The sequence below is a fragment of the Triticum aestivum genome, chromosome 2D (genome assembly GCF_018294505.1).
Source record: "Triticum aestivum cultivar Chinese Spring chromosome 2D, IWGSC CS RefSeq v2.1, whole genome shotgun sequence".
NCBI lineage: Eukaryota > Viridiplantae > Streptophyta > Magnoliopsida > Poales > Poaceae > Triticum > Triticum aestivum.
This window is the reverse complement of record NC_057799.1, coordinates 541520677-541543288: the sequence shown is the minus strand read 5'-3', so window position 1 is coordinate 541543288 and position 22612 is coordinate 541520677. Positions and strand designations below refer to the sequence as shown.

The window sequence follows — 22612 nt, the reverse complement described above, 5'->3', positions numbered from 1 at the left end:
TTCTCTTAATTGTGGTATAAATGTTCAGATCCGAAAGATTCAAGATAAAAGTTTAATATTTACATAAAAGTAATAATACTTCAAGCATACTAACTAAGCAATTATGTCCTCTCAAAATAACATGGCCAAAGAAGGTTCATACCTACAAAATCATATAGTTTAGTCATGCTCCATTTTCGTCACACAAGAATGCTCTCATCATGCACAATCCCGATGACAAGCCAAGCAATTGTTTCATCTCTACTCCTAATGTCTCCGTTGGTAGTCTCCGTTCCGGGTTTATTTTCGTCCCACCTTTTTCGTCCGGTTTTTTTTCGCTGGTTTTTTCGTCCTACTCCCACCTCTCCCGGTCCGATCAGCGGTAAAAAAAAAAAGCGGACAACCATGCGTAGCGATGCCCCTTCGCACGAACAAAAAATCGCACGAGAAAAAAACCAGACGGATCTGCCTGGGAGCGAGGACCCTGGCCATAGCCGCCATCGGGGATCCTCGCTACGTCGACGGAAATCACGCCCTAGCCGCCAAGGCAGATCCTTTTGCCGGCGCCAAGGCCCTAGAGGAGGCGTCGGCGCCTTCGTTGAGGACCTTCCGGTCGCCGTCGGTTCACAACAGAAACCGTGTTCGTCACCGCACTCCTCTCTCTCCATCTCGCTAGCGGCAATGGAGATCAGCACCCTCCAGATCTTCCTTCACCGATCCTACATGCACGACCTCCGCGACCACCCACCAGCGACGGTCTGAGGTCACCGACGCGGGCCGGTGGGCGACCCAACGATTCGCCGCCGCCGTCAGGTTCGTCTCTCGGGCTGACATACTGCGGATCGGAACTCCGTTGAATCCTCTGTCGTTGGCCCATGCCACAGTCCTCTCCTTGTCCCTCCTACAATTCATGTACATCTTCCCCCGATTCACCAGGTCAGTCGCGAGGGACCTCTGATCTGCAAGTTCCTGATTTTCAGACGTTGTGTTGTGTGTTGTTCTCCTGGAGGTCCTTCTGGTTGGGTGTGCCAACCTTTTCTTGATAGCAGTTGAGATTTATCCACCAATCTTAAAAGTTTGGTGCCTATAAATCAGTTAGCTGATTCCTTTCTTTTCATTCTCTTTTGATTTTCTGGTCTGATTATTCAAGCTGTTCTGATGCTTCATCACGACATTCAATATTGCAGTGTGGCCAATCCGTGGAGTGCTTGTAAGTGGAACGTTGGACACGTACATGATATACACTGTCTAGCTATGCGTATGTGAATTTCTTGATGCATTTGTTAGGAGCAAACAGTTTGATATTTTTTTCATGTGCCACTGCGAAGTAGCATTAGTATCTCCCAATGTCAAATATCTGACATTAAATGATCTGCTAGCATTTCTACCATTACCAGTCTGATGCAGTTTTCCGTGTTTTGTCAAGGTAAGTAGATGATATAAGAAAGCGTTGACATTCTTAAAGAGTGTCTTTCCTCTTTCAGGGGTTTGTTTACTTCATCTAGGATTTTCTTTTCTTCCCTTTCAATATTTTTATTTAATTAGTTTGTTTCCTCTCTTCCTATACAACCCTTTTGTACAATTTTGTTTTGTTGTTTCCTATATAGATAAAAAATAGCAGTGTGGATTATCTAGCTGTACAGCCTAAAAAGTCCATATCTGAGGGGTACAATTTCCTATTTGGGTCTAGATATATTCTCCTTGAAAGATATATACACCTCCCTACTGCTTTTGGATTGGTATTCTGCAGCCATGATATTGTACCGAGCTGCGTGATTGGACAAATAATCCTATGCTAGCAATTCATAATTTGAACTGCGAGTGGATTTTCTTTAGTAGTGTTACAACGGTTAAATTTCCTCCTAGATAATATATCTTTGCAGTTGCAACTACTCTCTCCTCCTTGATGTGCCCTACATCACCGCCAGCAGTGCATCAGGCCGCTATTGTGCAGGTGTGTGCCGTCTGCCCTTAACCGTTTTTTAAATCTGTTATGATCCTTGAGATTTGTGGGCCGTTTTGGCTTACTGTAAAGGTTCTGAACATTTAGGTACGGGATTACTTATCAGCATTTTGTCGGTGAATGCTAGAACTCGTGTTTGTCAGGTTATGCCATTTGAATTCAGTTACATATTGTGATTCACTTTGCTTTCATTGCAGTCCTGATATGATTCACACCCACATGGCTACACATGAGAAAATTGCAGATCGGTTTTTAGATTGACTGGTTGAATGGGCAAAGAATATAAAAATCTCAAATCCATTGAAGATTGCAGACATGGGTCACTTGTCAGTGAAGGGTATGTAACTCAAATGGAACCTACTACACTTTTGATGTTTGGTCGCAAATATGTACATTTTTGTGAAGTTGTTAACATCAGGTGTAGAAAGAATTTCCCTAGAAACTACTTGCATTTGCATGTGGAATTCAGTATTCACATCTGCATGTCTTTAGATCACACTGCTTCAAGATGCGACTCAGTAGTCAATACATATTATTATGCCACCATTTTTCTTATTTAATTATGAAAAGTCTAAGAAGTTTATCTGAACAACAAGAAGTGAAGGTGCTACAGTTTTGTATGAGGGTGCGTGACCAAGGTAAGCATTGACCATTATATTACATTTTTTTTTCCATCAAAAAAGTTCTTGTCCCTCGGTTATTAATCCAATCAAAGTTTGTAAAATGATAGCATCTCGGAAGAGGGTTGTTACATAGACGGCACTAAGCAGCCTTGATTTTGCACTCTAGCAACTATCCTTCTAAGTCTATGAACAATTTTATCATATATACAATTACTCAAATATAAGGAATACTTGGAGTATTTAGAGCTTCACTTGACGAGGATGCACTACTGAAAGTCATGAGGAATTCGTAAATCTGTGACGTGAGTTGCGAACTGACAATAATACCTTGGGCTATTAATTCTTTATGGGATTGTAGTGTGGGCCTCATCTGCAGGCCGCTGTATTGGTAGGTGCGTTGCCACTGGCATTTGAAATATTTACTTGCATTCTTGCCCATGGCAACGCACGGGCATTTAACTAGCTCCTGAGAATAATTTGTGATATAGCTTGCTCCTATATGTGTCATTGACAACGTTGCTTGTGGAAAGTAATAAGGATTTATCTAGCTTGCTCCTGTTTGTAATAAGGATTTATTGATTTAAACAAAACTTCTTTACGATCTTCATGTTTGTTGTCTTGGTATGTTGACTGACTAAATCACAACATTGACTGAGATGTCTTTTTACAGCAAATAGGTATTGTCTGCAACGCAAATGCCTGGGAAGGCACTGGATGGTCGCTCGAACAGCGGTTGTTGTGAGAAAATTACCCAGGTGCTTGAGGTTAGAAGTGTACAGAGGAGCTCTGGAACCTCCTGCATAACAAGGTCACACGATGTGTTGTGTTTACCCATGAGAATGAACCTTCTAATGTACCCCTCACAACCGGATGTTTCTTGAAAGCAGGTAAATTGGTGCAGGACTATTTCCTCTCTTCTATCTTGATGAAATTACTTCTGTGATGTTGATGTCCAAACAATGCAAGTCTTTATTTCATTCACTAGCTATATATAGAAAGGTTGTTATATTAGTTGTTTCAATGAACCCTTATTTTAAAGCAACTGGCATTTCTTTTCTTGAATACGCACGACAATGATGCAGATATCATCATCTTGAGATGTACTAACTACTATACTCATTCAAGGGGTGTTCTGCTCTTTTGCCTACTTGGAACGAGGACGGCATCGCTTGATAGAGCCATTGCTATCATCCTTTTATTTGGAATCATTAATGTATTATTTTGAACTAATGTTTTTTGCTAATGTAGATTGTATCAACTGCTATGGTTGAAAATATATATTGGTAAAAGCATCTATCTTATAAGGTACCCCCTCTGTAAAGAAACAAAAGAGCATTTAGATCACTAAAGTATATTATGTTTGCTTCAGTCGTTAACTATGCTCGTGAGCATCAAATGCCTCATGGCCAAATATATTATGTTTGCTTCAGTCGTTAGAATAACATGTATTTAGTAGTTGTAGAAAGTCCATTCTGTAGAGGAACATAGTAAGAAACTAGCAGTCTGCAATACCAAGCACCTGAACTCTAGATCTACTTCGCGAAAAAAGCCATGCAAATGGTCTTCACATTTTAAGTTGTTATGCACATTTTAAATTCTATTTTTGTTTCTCTTGAAGATAAAATTTGGTGTATTTTGTAATAATGTCATTCATTAATGTTATCTTTTTTTATCATTTTGTGTAGCCATGTATTGTTTTCATGGATGAAACTGATGCCATTGGTGGCCTAAGATTCTGTAAGGGCACTAGAGCAGATCGTGAAATACAACAGAGTTGATGGATCTCCTTAATCAAATAGATGGATACACGAGCTCGGGAAGGTACACATTATTCTATTTTGTGGCTGCTATGGTAAAAAAAAGTACTACAAATATGTGCTGCTGATAGTTGCGAAGTTAAAGGGCTTAACTGAATTTTTTGGAGGTATTACACAACCAATTGCAATATACTACTACCGTGTAAGACCAAGTTTCTAAAAAAATTATAACACATTAATTTGCAGTGAAATTTGTGTACTTCCTCCGTTCCGAAATATAAGTCTTTTTAGAGATTCCACTATGGACTACATACGGAGCGAAATGAGTGAATCTACTCTATAAAATATGTATACATACATCCTTTTTGTAGTGGAATATCTAAAAAGACTTATATTTAGAAACGGAGGGAGTACTATTAAGAATCAAGTGATCTTCCTATGTAAATGTGTCATACTGAATACTAGTGCTGATCTCATTCCTTCCATTTTAATGTCGCAGCTATACGTCTGGTGTATTTCCTCCCAAATGAGACTCTGCGAACTTCTACAAGATGGCTTCGAAACGCCTTTCAGAAGCAGGATATGAACACTATGAGATCAGTAGCTACTGCAATTATGTTTACGAGTGCAACCACAACACAACGTATTGGGCAAACCGGCCATTCTACGTGTTTGGTCTTGGATCAGCAAGCTACATCAACGGTGTCAGGTTCTCTAGGCCCAGAAGAATGAAGGAGTACGTGCCATAGATCGATTTCGTGGTGGATACGGGAGGTGTGGTCCACTTCACCATGCTGGAGCCTAAGGGCGCAAAGTCTATCTCACGAACTAGCCGTGCATCTTGCCCAACACCTTTCCATCTCTGACAATCACGAAGGTATTTCCTTGCAGTATTTCCTTGCATACGCGGTTGCTGACTGCTATATTAAACTTCTGTTTCAGAGCGTTCCAGGTTGTGTTGAGTGTATGTTTGCCCAATTGCAGTTGATCCCGGTTAAGGTTTTACATTGCATGCCTCAAATACCCGATCATGTGGCTTCCTTCCGTTAGCTTTGAGTACTCAATGTAGCGGTTTCCCTTCTTTAGTCATAACTTTACAAATATTTGGTGCATGTACATATCACTTCATTTAGGAAATACTCAAATTGCAAAGTTTGTTTCATTGTTAATCTCTTGAATAACTTGGATTACTCTAAAATCGGACTCCCTTTTCGAAGCACAATAGGACTCCTTTTTATACACATTTAAACTATGGTGCTAATATTTTTTCCCGGGAAGTGTATGTTAAGATTCCTCCGCCATGTCTACCACACCTCTCTTCCTTTTGTAAGATATTGACTACTGAATAATGACCCAAGTAACAAGATTGGCAGAGGTTCTATCTCATAGACTAAATCTGTCATCCAACCCATCATGGGTGCATTGCAAGGTTTGATAATTGTTGTCAATTCAGAAGGGGGATTTGCCTCATTGAAGATACAGATAAATGATTTTCTGACCTCATATGGATTCTCACTTCCATTCCTCATGTCTCCTATGTCTTGTGTCTCTTACACAGGCAGAACGACCTGGGCCGTAGATTATACGGTGAACGAGGGCGGCGGCAGCACTAGAGCGCGACAAGGCTGGTTGAGGTATAATTTATTTAAATCATTTACTTGCAGACTAATGTTCGCTATGCTTCTTTTAGTGAACGCGTGTAATTTTGTGTGAGAGCATCATGGGTGCACTGCTAATTTAATAATCTTAGCAACGTAATGTTAATCCAACTAATATGATATAATAGCTAAAATTAGCAGACATGCATCCGTCTTCATGTTTCTATGGTATTAATCATTTGGGAGTAAATTTGCTAACCCCAGATCCTGAAATATACTTTTTTTTTATAGAACTCTACATCTCGCTGGAGTGAACTTGTTTCCCAGACGTCTCATGCCGAAGTCTGAGGCACTGGCGTACTTAGCCATGCCGTTAAGAAGCCAAATCCATAGGTTGTGAGCGAGGTGTTCATCCGCACTGTTGCCTGACTGTGAAGCTCTGCCACCATGCGAAACCCTCTCAAGCCACTCAATGTATTCTTCTTTCTTCTGATTGCATGTTTTGTATATGTGGATGCTTGTTTTTTTATGTGCGTGCGTGCGTGTGCGTGTGTGGTAGGTTTCAAGACTATTAGAGTCCATGTCGTTTTGGTACTTGTATGTTCAATGTATATATACACATAAATCGTGTTTCTCTTGCTAGACCGTGAGATTCTGGGAATAAACATAACAATATCATCGTCAGCCTTGCCTCTGCTCCCAGCTACCTTCGCTTGAATAAGTCAATGTTACTCCTCCTTTTGGCCTAAGTAGTTGGCTACGACGATGTGCACTCCTTAGCACCGGGAATTGGCCAGGGCCACCATAGAGGGGAGAGAAGATGGCGGTGAGAGGAAGACACGGGCAGATTGTTGTGGTGTTGAGGGGAGGTGACAGTGAGAAATCGTGACGGGGAAAGCAGACCAGGAGAATGAGATGTGGGTGTGAGCGTTGTGCCCTAAGAGTGAATTGGTTTTTTAAGATACAAGGAAAATGAGCGGTGTTTGCTTATTTTCAGAGGAAAAAGAGCAGTTTGCAATGAGAGAAATGCCACGTGTTCTTTTATACAATGACAAATATCACATAGCCTAAAAAGTTATTTCTAAAGAATAATTACTAAAAAGTGATTTATAGCTTAGCTAGCCTACAATTTATTAAAGTTGCAATGCGATTCAGTCTAAGAAAAAGAACGATGCCACTCACTCCGACTAAAAAGGGTCGATGCACGCATCTAGCAGTTGACCAATGAATATATAATGTATATGAGCTTATTTTAATTTTAAAATTTTAGTACTCCCTTCATCTCAAAATAAGGGTCGTTAACTTAGTACAAAGTTAGTACAAAATTATATAAAATCTGTTTATATGTTAACTTTTGTAGATCGGAGATAAAAGCTAAGAGCAACTCCAATGGGCGACCCATTTCGTCCGCGGCCGTCCGTTTGGGTCGGCGCGGACAGAAAAGGGGGCCCAACGCGCCGACCCAAACGGACGCGCGTTCGTTTTTCGTCCGCGGGCGACCCATTCCCGGCCCATTTTTTGAGTCTGATTTGCATTGGTGCGGACACGCGACGGACGCGCGCGCGCTCGCCTACTCCTGTCCCCGGGCCCGCTGGTCTGTGGCACATTGGCCTCCCCTCCTCCCGGCCAACAAGCAACCCTCACCCCCGCCTCCTCCGTTACCGACGCCGCCGCCCATTTTTGCCGGCGACTCTTCTAGCTGCCGCCGCCTCCACATCCGCCCAGCAACGCCGCCCCTGCCCCCAGTCGCCCGCCGCCGCCGTTTTGCCGCCGGGGAGCAAACAGGTTCCCGCCGCCGCTTCCCCCACCGCCCAGCCGCCCGCGACCAAGAAGACGCCTCGCCGCCCCCGCCACATACGACCGGCACACTCGTCGGATGCCGTCACACTCGTCGGACTCCGGCAGGGCAGCTAGCTGGTCTGTGGGCGCCGCGTCTCCCCTCGCCGGCCGTCTCCTTCTTCGACGCCCGCAAGCTGTTCGACAGTTTGCCAAGGTACGAAAATGGACTCCGCCGACGAGTTCTTTTTCCACAATTTCATTTGCGACTCCGACGATTCATCGTCCGACGACGAGGAGGAGATATTGGCTGCCATGTTGGTCCATCACCACCTCAACAACCAGCGGCCGCTGTTCCGTGGCTCCATTCCGGGCCACCTTCCGGCGTTGAATCGTAACCGGGAGAGCGGGCATTTCCTTCTCTGGAAGGACTAGTTTGATACAACAAACCCATTGTTCAAACATCACAAATTCCGCCGCCGGTTCCGTATGAGTAGGCATGTTTTCAACCGTATTAGAGAGGGAGTGGTTGGCTATGATGACTACTTCGAGTGCAAAGAGGATGTCGTCGGCAAGATTGGTTTCTCCTCTTATCAAAAATGCACTGTCGTCATCCGAATGCTTGCATACGGAGTGCCCGGTGATCTCATTGACGAGTACGTCCGTATGAGCGAGTCTACATGCCTAGAGTCCCTGTATAAGTTCTGCAAGGCTGTGATTGCTGTGTTTGGCCCTGAGTACTTGAGAGAGCCGACAGCTGAAGATACAGCCCGTTTGTTGGCGATGAATGCTAGCAGGGGCTTCCCGGGGATGCTTGGCAGCATAGACTGCATGCACTGGGAGTGGAAGAACTGCCCTTCTGCTTGGCAAGGGCAGTATAAGGGACATGTCAGGGCTTGCACTGTCATACTAGAGGCCGTGGCGTCTCAAGATCTCTGGATCTGGCACTCTTTCTTTGGCATGGCTGGATCACACAATGATATCAACGTGCTTCAGCGCTCGCCGGTGTTTGCTAGGCTTGCCGAAGGCAACAGCCCACCGGTGAACTTTACTGTCAACGCCCACAACTACGACAAAGGGTACTATTTGGGTGACGCTATCTATCCTCAGTGGACCACTATTGTAAAGACAATACCCAACCCTGTCGGAGAGAAAAGGAAAAGATTTGCCCAAGAGCAAGAGAGTGCTAGAAAGGATGTCGAGCATGCCTTTGGTGTTTTGCAATCTCGATGGGGCATCGTTCGGTATCCTGCTAATACTTGGAGCACGCAGAAACTATGGGAGGTGATGACTGCTTGTGTGATCATGCACAATATGATCGTAGAAGACGAGCGCCCAGAACATCTGTACGATCAAGGCTTTCAGTTTCAGGGTGAGAATGTTGTGCCTGAGCATGGAGTAGCGGCAACATTTGAGCAGTTCACTCAGTTTCATGAAGACATGCGTGATTGGGAAACTCACGTGCGACTGCAAAATGATTTGGTTGAGCATATGTGGACTCATGTTGGCAACCAATAGATGTATCTTCTTTTATTCGTTTGCAAAACTATGTGAAACATTTTTTATTTTTTATTTGGCCTGTAAAACTATACTATTTATTTGGGTGGCTAAACTATTTTGCTTGTTAAATTTTCATTTCACAATATGTTGAATGCAATGTAAAATTGGGCGGCCAGCCGGCCACGCCTGCACATATGGGCCGGCGCGTTGGGCGCGCTGCCGACCCATATGAAAAACAGGGCGAACGCCGGGCGGGCGGCCGACCCAAACGGACAAAAAGCGGACGAAATCGCCGTCCGTTTGGGTCGGCCCGTTGGAGTTGCTCTAATTGCTTTAGATGATCTTTGAAAATGTCAATTGATGAAATCACTACGTAAGAATGATGGACCATGTACCGGACTGAATACTCATCGAATTTTATATAATTAGAAGACATGCATAAAAATAATTGTTTTTATCAGAAGTTGTATTTCTCTATATGTTTTTTCGGCATATTATGAGAGAGATAAACATGAATAATGTTGACGTTAAAAAAGAATCAATGGACACGGGATCCAAGGTAATGACGTTGGAAGCCAAAAATTTACGGAGTTTTATACAGCAATACAGAAAATATATATGCTATTAGATAAAACAAAAATTACGGAGTTTTGTGTTAGTACAATTATTTAATCAACATATTTTCCTAATAAGATCAAATATGTTCTTATAGAGAAAATAGTTGTGTTAGTTTCACTTTTATTTTTTTCAGATATTATATATGATTATATTATGCAGTAGAAAATATCATTTATATTTCATCATATATATATTTCACAGACCCTCCTATACACTACATGGATCTAAGATTTTGTGTAACTTATCATAACTCTGCATTCTATGTGGCATTAGTATTAACATGCTGAAGAAATATTTAGTTTTTTACTTAGTCCATGATGCTAGAGTCAACAAGAAGTCAGAAGTTTTGCGAGAAGGAAACTATCCAGACGTTGGCAACGTTATTTGATAGCTGGCCTGGGATGAACAACAACATCTCATAGTGCAACATGGTAAGTAAAGTATTTTGTCTATTGTTATCATGGTTTATTGTTGTTTTTAATAGCTCCACTTGTAGATTTATCTTCGCTATGCATCCATAGGCCGATACATCTTGTACGTGATCGACAAAGAGGCACGTCGGATATATATTATGGACCCTATTCAAACATCACAATCGTCAGAGGGTAAAAATTTGGGGCATGCACTGAAATTTAAAACTTTTGCAAGGGATTTCAAAGAAGCACTCGAAATAAAGCTGCCTGGTTGGAATTCCGATATTTATAAATGGCAACGTTTATTTCCGTTTGGTATTCCAACGAGTATAGACGGGTAATGAATTCATAATAAAATGAACATTTATTTTTTTATCACTATATTCTTTACATTATTAATTTAAAATATTACAGGAATGTGTCTAACTATTTTGTTTTTCATTTTATGCTCTGGTGGAACGGTACAGAATTGATCAAGCCGGTTTGCGCGGTGAGTATTGTCCGTTACATGTTTTAAGACCTTTGGCATGAAATATGCACACTAACTACATATATTGTTTGTGCAGGATGGGTATGAGTTGAGGAAGCAGTTTTTATTATAAAAAATGTCTAGATACATCCATTTCTACGACAAGTAATTCCGAACGGAGGGAGTACCTGCTAAAACACCATGGGAATGAAGCTAAAGGCAACTTTCCTGATATTGTTAAAGAATTTCTTAAGCGCATCATCTAGATATTGATAATTTTGTAATAGATGTTTAGCTGGAACATCGCTCCGTTGGTTACATGGACATGTCATTAGTCTTTCTTTTTGTTATCAATTTTCATTGCAAAATGGACTTCAATTATTCAGTAATTGTGTTTGTGTTATATTGTTTGTGCATGTTAAATTTAACATGTAACTCTTGTAAACTTTTTCAAGAGCCCGTGGCAACGCACGGGCACTCTACTAGTACTTTAGTAATCTCAAACTTTTTCAACCTTCACGCAATACATGAGCGTGAGCCATGGATATAGCACTATGGTGGAATAGAATATAATAATGGGGGTTATGTGGAGAAGACAAAAAGTAGAAAGTCTCGCATCAACGCGGCTAATCAATGAGCTATGGAGATGCCCATCGATTGATGTTAATGCAAGGAGTAGGGATTGCCATGCAACGGATGCACTAGAGCTATAAATGCATGAAAGCTCAACAAAAGAAACTAAGTGGGTGTGCATCCAACTTGCTTGCTCACGAAGACCTAGGGCATTTGAGGAAGCCCATTGTTGGAATATACAAGCCAAGTTTTATAATGAAAAATTCCCACTAGTATATGAAAGTGACAAAACAAGAGACTCTCTATCATGAAGATCATGGTGCTACTTTGAAGCACATGTGTGGAAAAAAGGATAGTAGCATTGTCCCTTTTTATTTTTTATTTTTTTTGGGCCTTCTCTTTTTTTGGCCTTTCTCTTTTTTTATTGGGACAATGCTCTATGAATGATGATCATCACACTTCTATTTATTTACAACTCAATGATTACAACTCGATACTAGAACATAGTATGACTCTATATGAATGCCTCCGGCGGTATACCGGGATAGCAATGAATCAAGAGTGACATGTATGAAAAATTATGAACGGTGGCTTTGCCACAAATACGATGTCAACTACATGATCATGCAAAGCAATATGACAATGATGAACGTGTCATGACAAACGGAACGGTGGAAAGTTGCATGGCAATATATCTCGGAATGGCTATGGAAATGCCATAATAGGTAGGTATGGTGGCTGTTTTGAGGAAGATATAAGGAGGTTTATGTGTGAAAGAGCGTATCATATCACGGGGTTTGGATGCACCGGCGAAGTTTGCACCAACTCTCAATGTGAGAAAGGGCAATGCATGGTACCGAAGAGGCTAGCAATGATGGAAGGGTAAGAGTGCGTATGATCCATGGACTCAACATTAGTCATAAAGAACTCACATACTTATTGCAAAAATCTATAAGTCATCAAAAACCAAGCACTACGCGCATGCTCCTAGGGGGATAGATTGGTAGGAAAAGACCATCGCTCGTTCCCGACCGCCACTCATAAGGAGGACAATCAAAGAACACCTCATGTTTCAAATTTGTTACATAACGTTTACCATACATGCATGCTACGGGACTTGCAAACTTCAACACAAGTATTTCTCAAATTCACAACTACTCAACTAGCACAACTTTAATATCATTACCTCCATATCTCAAAACAATCATCAAGCATCAAACTTCTCTTAGCATTCATCACACTCATAAGAAGGGTTTTTTACTAGTCTTTGAATACCTAACATATTAGGATTAATTTCCCAACTTAAGCAAATTACCATGCTGTTTAAGACTCTCAAAATAATATAAGTGAAGCATGAGAGAATAATAGTTTCTATAAAACAAAATCACCGCCGTGCTCTAAAAGATATAAGTGAAGCACTAGAGCAAAAACTATATAGCTCAAAAGATATAAGTGAAGCGCATAGAGTATTCTAATAAATTCCGAATAATATGTGACTCTCTCAAAAGGTGTGTACAGCAAGGATGATTGTGGCAAACTAACAAATAAAGACTCAAATAATACAAGACGCTCCAAGCAAAACACATATCATGTGGTGAATAAAAATATAGCTCCAAGTAAAATTACCGATGGAAGTAGACGAAAGAGGGGATACCTTCCAGGGCATCCCCAAGCTTTGGATTTTAGGTGTCCTTAGATTATCTTGGGGTGCCATGGGCATCCCCAATCTTAGGCTCTTGCCACTCCTTGTTCCATAATCCATCAAATCTTTCACCCAAAACTTGAAAACTTCACAACACAAAACTCAGCAGAAAATCTCGTCAGCTCCGTTAGCGAAAGAAAACAAAACACCACTTCAAGGTACTGTAATGAACTCATTCTTTATTTATATTGGTGTTAAACCTACTGTATTACAACTTCTCTATGGTTTATAAACTATTTTACTAGCCATAGATTCATCAAAATAAGCAAACAACACACGAAAAACAAAATCTGTCAAAAACAGAACAGTCTGTAGTAATCTGTAACTAACGCAAACTTCTATAACTCCAAAACATCTACCAAAATAGGAAGACCTAGACAATTTGTTTATTGATCAGCAGCAATTTGAATCAATATTTTATCACGTTCTGGTGATTTTTAACAATTATTTTCGTGAACAGAACGTTTCTGGAATTTTCAGCAAGATCAAATAACTATCATCCAAGAAGATCCTATAGGTTAAACTTGGCACAAACACTAATTAAAACATAAAAACACATCTAACCAGAGGCTAGATCAAATATTTAGGACAACGCTAACGCCCACACGTGTGGTGGGAACCCAAACCGCCCACACGCCTTATAGCACACAGACTACGCCATGTCACCGCATGCATGCATGTGGAAATCTTTTTGGATTTTCTGTTTTTTAAATGAAAAATCTGATTGAAGATCCATTTTCACCATTAAATCCCTCGCGACGAGATCTTCGAAACTAGATCTCATATCAATATATTTTGACGAATTTTTTTATTAAAAATTGTCGTGTCTATTGCACATGAATTGCCATGATGTTTACACTGAAGTTGCCATAATATGTTTCAGCTATTTTCTTCTACATTTAAAAGTAAATTTTGACATATTATAAAACGGGGAATTAAGAAACTAGACTTGCCATGCACCATAAATTAAAATTGTCATGATACATGCACTTAAAATTGCCATGGTTCAAAAAAAATATTTTCATGGTCAAAGTACTGGAATTGCCATCATCGAAAAATTAAAATTGCCGTGATCTACAAACTAAAATTGCCATATGGAAACTTTAGTTTAAGCACTATGGCAACTACAGTGTAAACAGCATGACAACTTTTGGGCAAAAAAAAATTTCATCGAAACATATCAACATGGGGTCTAGTTTTGAAGATCTCGTCGAGACGGATTTAATGGTGAAAATGGATTTTTTAATTCGCTTTTTTAATTAGGAGATAAAACATTTTTAAGCCGAAAACCAAAAAGATTTCTGCTTATGTCATCTGTTCATACATGGCAAAATGAGTGATGATGGAGGCGTGTGGGTGATGTGCAAACGCCCACATGTGTGGGCGTTAATTTTTCTGAATATTTATTCCTAAACAGAAGCAAAAAGCAAAAAAAACTAAAATAAAATTGGGTTGCCTCCCAACAAGTGCTATCGTTTAAAGCCTTTTTAGCTAGGCATAGATAATTTTAATGATGCTCGCATGAGAGACAAGAATTGAAGCACAAAGAGAGCATCAAATAGCGTGTGACAAACACATCTAAGTCTAACATACTTCCTATGCATAGGCATTTTATAAGCAAACAAATTATCAAAGCAAACAAAAACTAGCATATGGAAGGAAGAAGAAAGAGACGATAGCAATCTCAACATGACGAGAGGTAATTTAGTAACATGAAAATTTCTATAACCATATTGTCCTCTCTCATAATAATTACATGTAGGATCATAAGCAAATTCAACAGTATAGCTATCATATAAAATATTTTCAACACGATCCACATGCATGGAAAGTTGACACTCTTCCGAAATAGTGGGATTAACATTAACTAAAGTCATGACCTCTCCAAACCCACTTTTATCAAAAATTTCATAAGATTGAATATTCTCCAAATATGTGGGATCTAAAGTTGACACTCTTCCAAACCTACTTTCAATATTATTGCAAACAATATTATCAATCTCATATTCATCATGGGGATTAAATAAATTTTCAAGATCATAAGAAAGATCACCCCAATCATGATCATTGCAACAAATAGTGGACATAGCAAAACTAGCATCCCCAAGCTTAGGGTTTTGTATATTATTAGTACGATTGACATCAAGAGAAATTATAGTAAAATCATTGCAATCATGCTTTTTATCGAAGGAACTACCAAGTATGGGTGCAATAGCAACGATCTCATGTTTTACGTAAGGAACGATAGCAAATTCATCTTCATAAATATTGGCATCATGGCCACAAGAATAGCAAGCATCATGTTCATCAAGGGATATTTCAATCAAATCATCGGAATCACAATTATCTATAGATTCATGCATATCATTATTTTCTTCCGAAGCAACGGTCATTCTTTCAATAAATTCTTTGACATAGACATTATGAGCAAAGTTTTCATTGCAATATTTAAGTATGACGGAATTTTCAGATTTGTTGAGAGTAAAATCATACTTTTCAATCAAAGAAGCAACTTCATGAGCACCCTTAAAAATGACAAATTCTTCAATTTGTTCGATATCATAGTAACTATAAACACCCTTTGCATAAGAAGATAAGATTTCATTATCATTGAACTCACATAGGTTGGGAAGGTGTTTTTTAGGGTTCTTAGAGCAACAAGTAAAATCACAAATTTCACAAAGATTCCAAGCATAGCATAGCAAACTATTTATATGATACCATAAGAGCTTCCCTTTTTCATACAAACAACGACGCACAAAATGAGCATGCTCATCTAAAGATTTCCCATCAACTAGGCCAGTTGGGGTTTCAGCACGAGCACATAAGGATCGAAGATGATCCAAGTAGAACACTTTAACTGGATCAATATCAATAGATTTTCAGCAAGCGAAGATGCAAGCATATAAAAGGCACATGGCAACACGAGCAAACAAGAAGCAAGCAAAAAAGAGGCGAACGGAAAAGAGAAGGCGAATAAAACGGCAAGGGTGAAGTGGGGGAGAGGAAAACGAGAGGCAAATGGCAAATAATGTAATGCGGGAGATAAGGGTTTGTGATGGGTACTTGGTATGTTGACTTTTGCGTAGACTCCCCGGCAACGGCGCCAGAAATCCTTCTTGCTACTTCTTGAGCACTGCGTTGGTTTTCCCTTGAAGAGGAAAGGGTGATGCAGTAAAGCAGCGTAAGTATTTCCCTCAATTTTTGAGAACCAAGGTATCAATCCAGTAGGAGACCATGCACGAGTCCCTCGCACCTACACAAACAAATAAATCCTCACAACCAACGCGATAAAGGGGTTGTCAATCCCTTCACGGTCACTTATGAGAGTGAGATCTGATAGATATGATAAGATAATATTTTTGGTATTTTTATGATAAAGATGCAAAGTAAAATAAAAGGCAATAAAAATAGCTAAGTGTTGGAAGATTAATATGATGGAAGATAGACCCGGGGGCCATAGGTTTCACTAGTGCTTCTCTCAAGAGCATAAGTATTACGGTGGGTAAACAAATTACTGTTGAGCAATTGACAGAATTGAGCATAGTTATGAGAATATCTAGGTATGATCATGTATATAGGCATCACGTCCGAGACAAGTAGACCGACTCCTGCCTGCATCTACTACTATTACTCCACACATCGACCGCTATCCAGCATGCATCTAGAGTATTAAGTTCATAAGAACAGAGTAACGCTTTAAGTAAGATGACATGATGTAGAGGGATAAACTCATGCAATATGATATAAACCCCATCTTGTTATCCTCGATGGCAACAATACAATACGTGCCTTGCTGCCCCTACTGTCACTGGGAAAGGACACCGCAAGATTGAACTGATAATTCGAAGAGACTTGCAAAGATAACCAATCATACATAAAAGAATTCAGGGAAGATTCAAATATTGTTCATAGATAAACTTGATCATAAACCCACAATTCATCGGATGGATCTCCAGAAGAGAGGGGGAGAACATTGTATTGAGATCCAAAAAGAGAGAAGAAGCCATCTAGCTAATAACTATGGACCCAAAGGTCTGAGGTAAACTACTCACACATCATCGGAGAGGCTATGGTGTTGATGTAGAAGCCTCCGTGATCGATGCCCCCTCCGGCGGAGCTCCGGAAAAGGCCCCAAGATGGGATCTAACGGGTATAGAAGGTTGCGGCGGTGGAATTAGGTTTTTGGCTCCGTATCTGGTAGTTTGGGGGTACGTAGGTATATATAGGAGGAGGAAGTACGTCGGTGGAGCAACGTGGGGCCCACAAGGGTGGAGGGCGTGCCTGGGGGGTAGGCGCGCCCCCTACCTCGTGTCCTCCTGGTTGATGTCTTGACGTAGGGTCCAAGTCCTCTGGATCACGTTCGTTCCGAAAATCACGTTCCCGAAGGTTTCATTCCGTTTGGACTCCGTTTGATATTCTTTTTCTGCGAAACTCTGAAATAGGCAAAAACAGCAATTCTGGGCTGGGCCTCCGGTTAATAGTTTAGTCCCAAAAATAATATAAAAGTGTATAATACCCATTAATGTCCAAAACAGAATATAATATAGCATGGAACAATCAAAAATTATAGATACGTTGGAGACGTATCAGCCTTCACAAAGCCCGCGCCAGGAAGGCGCCGTGTGTCGCGAAGAAAGGTGATGTGGTCCTCGTTGACGTTCGACCCGTCCCAATCTCCTCCCTACTCGCGCGCCATGAGGAGCTCGACGAGGCAAATGGCGCGGCGGCAGAGCTGAGAACCGGTGCGGGGCCAAGAGGGCTCGGGGCGGAAGAGCTCGACGGAGACGAGCAGCGGCAACACTCCGGCGTAGCTTGGGGGCGCTGCGGCGGGAGGAAGAAGAAGGCGACAAGGACGAGGCGGGAGGGCGCGCGTGCTCCGCCGCTCCCCCTCCCCCCTACTTATAGCCGGTGGGCTATGAAGCCGAGGGGGCGAGGCGTGGGATCGTGGGATTAACTGTGCCCACGACCCCACGTCCCCGCGTTTACCAAGCGAGTTACTATGCGCAGTAACTCCGCGAAGAAGCTCAACCGCCTGCCTCAGCCGCAGCGAATCCGCTCGCGTGCCGAGGCCCGGTGGTGGCAGGCCCAGCCAGCTGTCGCGTCCCATCACGCGCGTGGGCTAGCAGGCTGGCCCGGCTGGCTGACGCCACATGGCGTTCCCATGACGGGCGGCGAGCCAGGAGGCTTAGCTAGCACGCCACCTGGTTCGCGCCGTTGCGTTCGAAGTTTTCAGACAAGTCCGTCTGGTCGTGGCCGACTCCCTCCAGGCGGCACGCCGGGAGTCGGATGAAGCTTCCGTCCAGAGCACTCGGAGAAGGAAACTGTTGAGAGCTTATCAGCTACGATGCCTCACCAGTTTCGGGCACTACTGTCAGAGTAATGGGCCATGGGTAGCCTAACCCGAGTCCCTGAGCCTTTCAAGACATCAGGGCTGGCTGCGCCCCTCAGGACATCAAGATGAAGCGCCGCTTCTGATGGCCGGCTGGCCCAAGCGGCCGGCTGCCAGAAGGCGGCTAAGCTCCAGAAGGCGGCACCAAGACGGGCCGACTCCTTGCAGGCGGCCTCCAGAGAGGCCGACTCCTAGCAGGCGGCCCACGGCGCCCTCAGAGTCTGCACCCGCATTAAGAAGACAAGACAGGATGTGGCTACAGTGTAGCCCATCACCCCCGTATCCAGGGCCGGGTGTGGCCACAATGTTCCGTACAGGCGGAGATCTCCGCCTGGCGCGGCACTGTTGCCACTCCACCCCTGACGTCACTACTGGCAGGTGGAGCCCTGTTCCCACTACGACCTGTCGGTACGGCCTGTAGGCGGTGGGCCCTACCGGGCAGCAAGAGCCCGGAGGACGGCGGAGGCCTGACCAGTCGGACCCGAGGGAGGCCGGCCTCCAACAGGCGGCCCTCCCCTCCCTCGGGGTCCGTGCGCCATTAACCAGATGAGACAGGAAGTGGCTACAGTGATCTCCCACCAGTCAGCGAGACTGTAGCCACGCTTCCCTGACCAAGTACACGTCATTAGCATCACGGTTACAGTAACCAGCAGCCGGCAAGACCCGCGAGCGGCGGGAGCGGCCTGTCGGCTCTGTACCAGACCGGTTGGCGGGGCCCACCAGGCGGCGGGCCCCAGCAGCCGGCGGAGAAGCCGGCGACCAGAGACACTGACAGCCGGGTCCTACACCCGGCTGGATTACTATTGTACCCCTGGGGGTAGGCCTATATAAACCCCCCAGGGCACCCATGCAAAGGGTTCCCAACATGTTAGAAGTAGACTCGCACATAGAGAGAGAGGAGAGGGCGAGCCCTGCCTTCTTCCACCTCTAGCATACAGCTCGAGGAGCGCCATTGTACTCACTAGTGCCTTAGTGATCATGCGGAGACACCGCAGAGCAGGACTAGGGATGTTATCTCCTAGGAGATCCCCGAACCTGGGTAAAGTGCGTCGGCGTTCGTGTCTACGCCTCATCCCGCTTCCAGGCACCGGCGACGTTCTACTCGCTCCCACCATGATAAGCCATCCATTGGCATATGTCGCACCCAACCACTGACAGATTACAAAAACCTATATCTACCATCCATATTGCACTTGTATCACCATCTCTTCGCCGAACTAGTGCACCTATACAATTTACCATTGTACTGGGTGTGTTGGGGACACAAGAGACTCTTTGTTATTTGGTTGCAGGGTTGTTTGAGAGATACCGTCTTCAACCTATGCCTCCCACGGATTGATAAACCTTATAGGTCATCCACTTGAGGGAAATTTGCTACTGTCCTACAAACCTCTGCACTTGGAGGCCCAACAACGTCTACAAGAAGAAGGTTGCATAGTAGACATCAGTGCTCTTTCCGTCTCATAATATAAGACGTCTCCGTTCCACAATATAAGACATTTTTATAAGTTATGTTTGTCAAAAACGTCTTATATTGTGGGACGAAGGAAATACGAATGTACGGAGTTGTTCGTTAGATCAATGCAAATCAAGTTTGTTTTGTGTACCTTTTCTTGTAGGAATACATATATTACATACTCCCTTTAGTGATCTAAAAGATTTAATATTAGTTTACAGAGGGAATACTTACAAAACCAAGACAGTAGGAGTGTAGGATAGCATAAGTCAAGCGCAAAAGAAAATCTGATTAAAGTATTGCGGCGTGCATGGAAGGAGCCACGCCTTCGACGACGCTGTGAGGTCCAACCGGTACCTTAAATCACATTGTGCCCACCACAACCTAAATGATGCATCACCCACAAAACAACAAAACTAAATGATGCATCAAGTGCTCTTATATTATGGGCGGAGGGAGTATTTTTTACTGCCTGGTCGACCTGGAACATCCATGCCTGGCGAAACTAGCCAGCAAAATATTTAAAGTTCTAAATTTGACAGATTAATCCCTGACGAAATGGTATGGAAAACAAATAGTTCAATTCATAGATAATGGTAGGCTGGGCGCCTGACAAATCCTTAGACTAGAGGAGGTTATAGTTTGGTTCTCCTCTACAGAAACAATTTAGTTCACCCTAATGGGGAAAACGAAAGCAACTAAGTTCACCCTAATTCAATTTATGCAGATCACTAGTACTCCAGGAAGAACAACAGAGACATAGAAAGCAAACCATTGTAAAAGCAATTAAAAACACACTAGAGGAACTGGGACCCAAAGGAGTCGGGGGACGGTGCCATGCCATTGAGGAGCCGCTTGACCTGCGCGATGACCTGCCTCCCTTGGGCATACATGACGAAAGTCTCCCTGTTGCGCCTAAGCACATCCAACATCACGTTGAACTGCCAATCGTTCACCACGTCAATCAGCTGCCGCACCACGCAGTTTGCATACTGGTGGATTATCATGCCCTGCATGACCAGACAATCATGCAAGATTAGTCATGTACTCCCTCCGTCTCATAATGTAAGATGTTTTTTGACACTACACTAGTGTTAAAAAACGTCTTACATTATGAGACGGAGGGAGTACGATATTTCTCTAGGGATGTTGAGTAACAGCGATAAGATCTTTAGAGCCACATACCACGAGATGATATGCAGTTTGACCACCGCCTGCAGAAAGGATCTCATTTATGACAAGCTTGCAATCGTGTTAGCTGGCATAGATTAGGCACTTCTCAATGACTTTGGAAGAGTGCTTCTGGTGGCTCATCTGTACTATACTTCCAGCAAATCTCAACATAATAATTTGTCGATGACGAGGTCTTCCATGCTCCACAATGTACTGCAACATGTCGATAGAACACACATGTGAGTTGTTTGTTTAGCCGCGACAATATTTCATCAATTACAAACCACTACACACTTTACCTGCACAACGTAGTTTCCATATGGGTCTATAGACAACTCCTTTACACAATCGAGAATCTCTGTGATAAACATGTCCATAATTTGAGGATCCTTGCAGAACTCTAGCATTTTCTATGAAGATCACGAGGACAGGAGGAATAATTAATGAACAAGGTACAAACAAACGTCGAAAGATAGGAAGCGGTAAAAAGTGTAATGCCCAAACTTACAACCTGAACCACATGGCATCCGTAAGGATGGGTGGATAACATCTTGGCCTTGCCACATAACCGTCTATAGATGAATTGGATATATTGTGGCTGCACACACTCCATACATTTCTGAACGACATGGTTTGCATGTTGATCACAGATACATTTGAATAAGTTGCTATCAAGCTCCTTGGACATCTCTATATTTGTTGATCGATGTCGCTTATTTCAAAATCCTGAAGAAAGAGACACCATCAGTGACCGAGCTCACAACGAAATAATATGGCATACCAAGGTCAAAACTTAAAACGTAATGAAACATAATCAACTTAAATCATTTATGCATTTGACATTATATTATATTTACAACAGAAGTTATCTAGGATAATGAACATATTAACAAGACAATAAATGAGTGAATGGTTTGAATAAATTACATACTCTATTTTACATGACATTACAAAGCAGAGGCCTTCCAAATGTAAAAGTGCAATTTTGCAATCTACAAACACACCTTAATTCCTTCCATCATGAGATGTTAGAAAAGATATATATAGTGTAGGATATTTTTGAAGGAAATATGAGATATTAATTACATGTTAATTATGTCGTTACTGATAATGTCAATATTTGGGATGGTATTGATTACACGCTAAACATGTGGAGGGCTCACCATTGAAGTAATCTAGGTCGTTGGATGCATATGATTTGATGGTTGGTATTAATTTGATCCCCCCTCCTCCCTCCCCCCCGGTCTTTTAATGGTGGTATAGACTAAGAATTACAACAAATTCTTTTGAAATAGCTTCTTCGTGGTGCAGCAGTACCACACCCCCCCCCCCCCCACACACACACACAATAATGGTTTTTGAAAGACCCCATCAATCGTCCTCCAAATAGACGGGAAGCCTTGAGCAATGAATACACTTGAGCAGGAATGATCTCAATGTTCACCATAATGTTGAGGAAAGATTCCAACTGCATATAAAATATGTCAAACAAAAGGAAAATCACACAATAACCTAAACACGTCTTATCAGAATAATCGGCTTTACGAGGACACTCGCCTTTCTAGGTTCACGGCTCATGGAAAGAAATGACGTGTACATGAATGAATACATGTTCATTGC

The 22612-nt window shown here is 42.4% G+C and overlaps 1 protein-coding gene and 1 long non-coding RNA gene across 3 annotated transcripts; one reads left to right on the top strand and one right to left on the bottom strand.

The window, feature by feature from the left end:
- Positions 1-419: 419 nt before the first annotated feature.
- Positions 420-6604, top strand: LOC123049865 (uncharacterized). Of its 2 annotated transcripts, XR_006423669.1 has the most exons (8): positions 420-792; positions 916-1933; positions 2140-2279; positions 3236-3452; positions 4251-4386; positions 4822-5199; positions 5881-5956; positions 6212-6604. It is a non-coding gene; the product is annotated as an uncharacterized lncRNA (long non-coding RNA). The 2 variants fall into 2 exon arrangements; XR_006423668.1 differs by having other exon boundaries at positions 420-1933.
- A 14012-nt stretch (positions 6605-20616) lies between these two features.
- On the bottom strand, positions 20617-21680 carry LOC123049864 (pumilio homolog 1-like). The gene is made up of 3 exons (XM_044472729.1): positions 21501-21680; positions 21292-21402; positions 20617-20829 (listed from the first exon to the last, which is right to left on the bottom strand). The coding sequence occupies exons 1-3, from the start codon at positions 21678-21680 to the stop codon at positions 20617-20619; spliced, it is 504 nt and encodes a 167-aa protein (XP_044328664.1).
- Between the last annotated feature and the right edge of the window lie 932 nt (positions 21681-22612).

Coding starts and splice junctions, on each gene's coding strand:
- LOC123049864 (XM_044472729.1), bottom strand. CDS start 21,680: ATGTCCAAGGAGCTTGATAGCAACTTATTCAAATGTATCTGTGATCAA. Junction 21,403..21,500: donor GATGCCATGTGGTTCAGGTT/GTAAGTTTGGGC, acceptor TGATCTTCATAG/AAAATGCTAGAGTTCTGCAA. Junction 20,830..21,291: donor ATGGAAACTACGTTGTGCAG/GTAAAGTGTGTA, acceptor CTGGTCATGCAG/GGCATGATAATCCACCAGTA.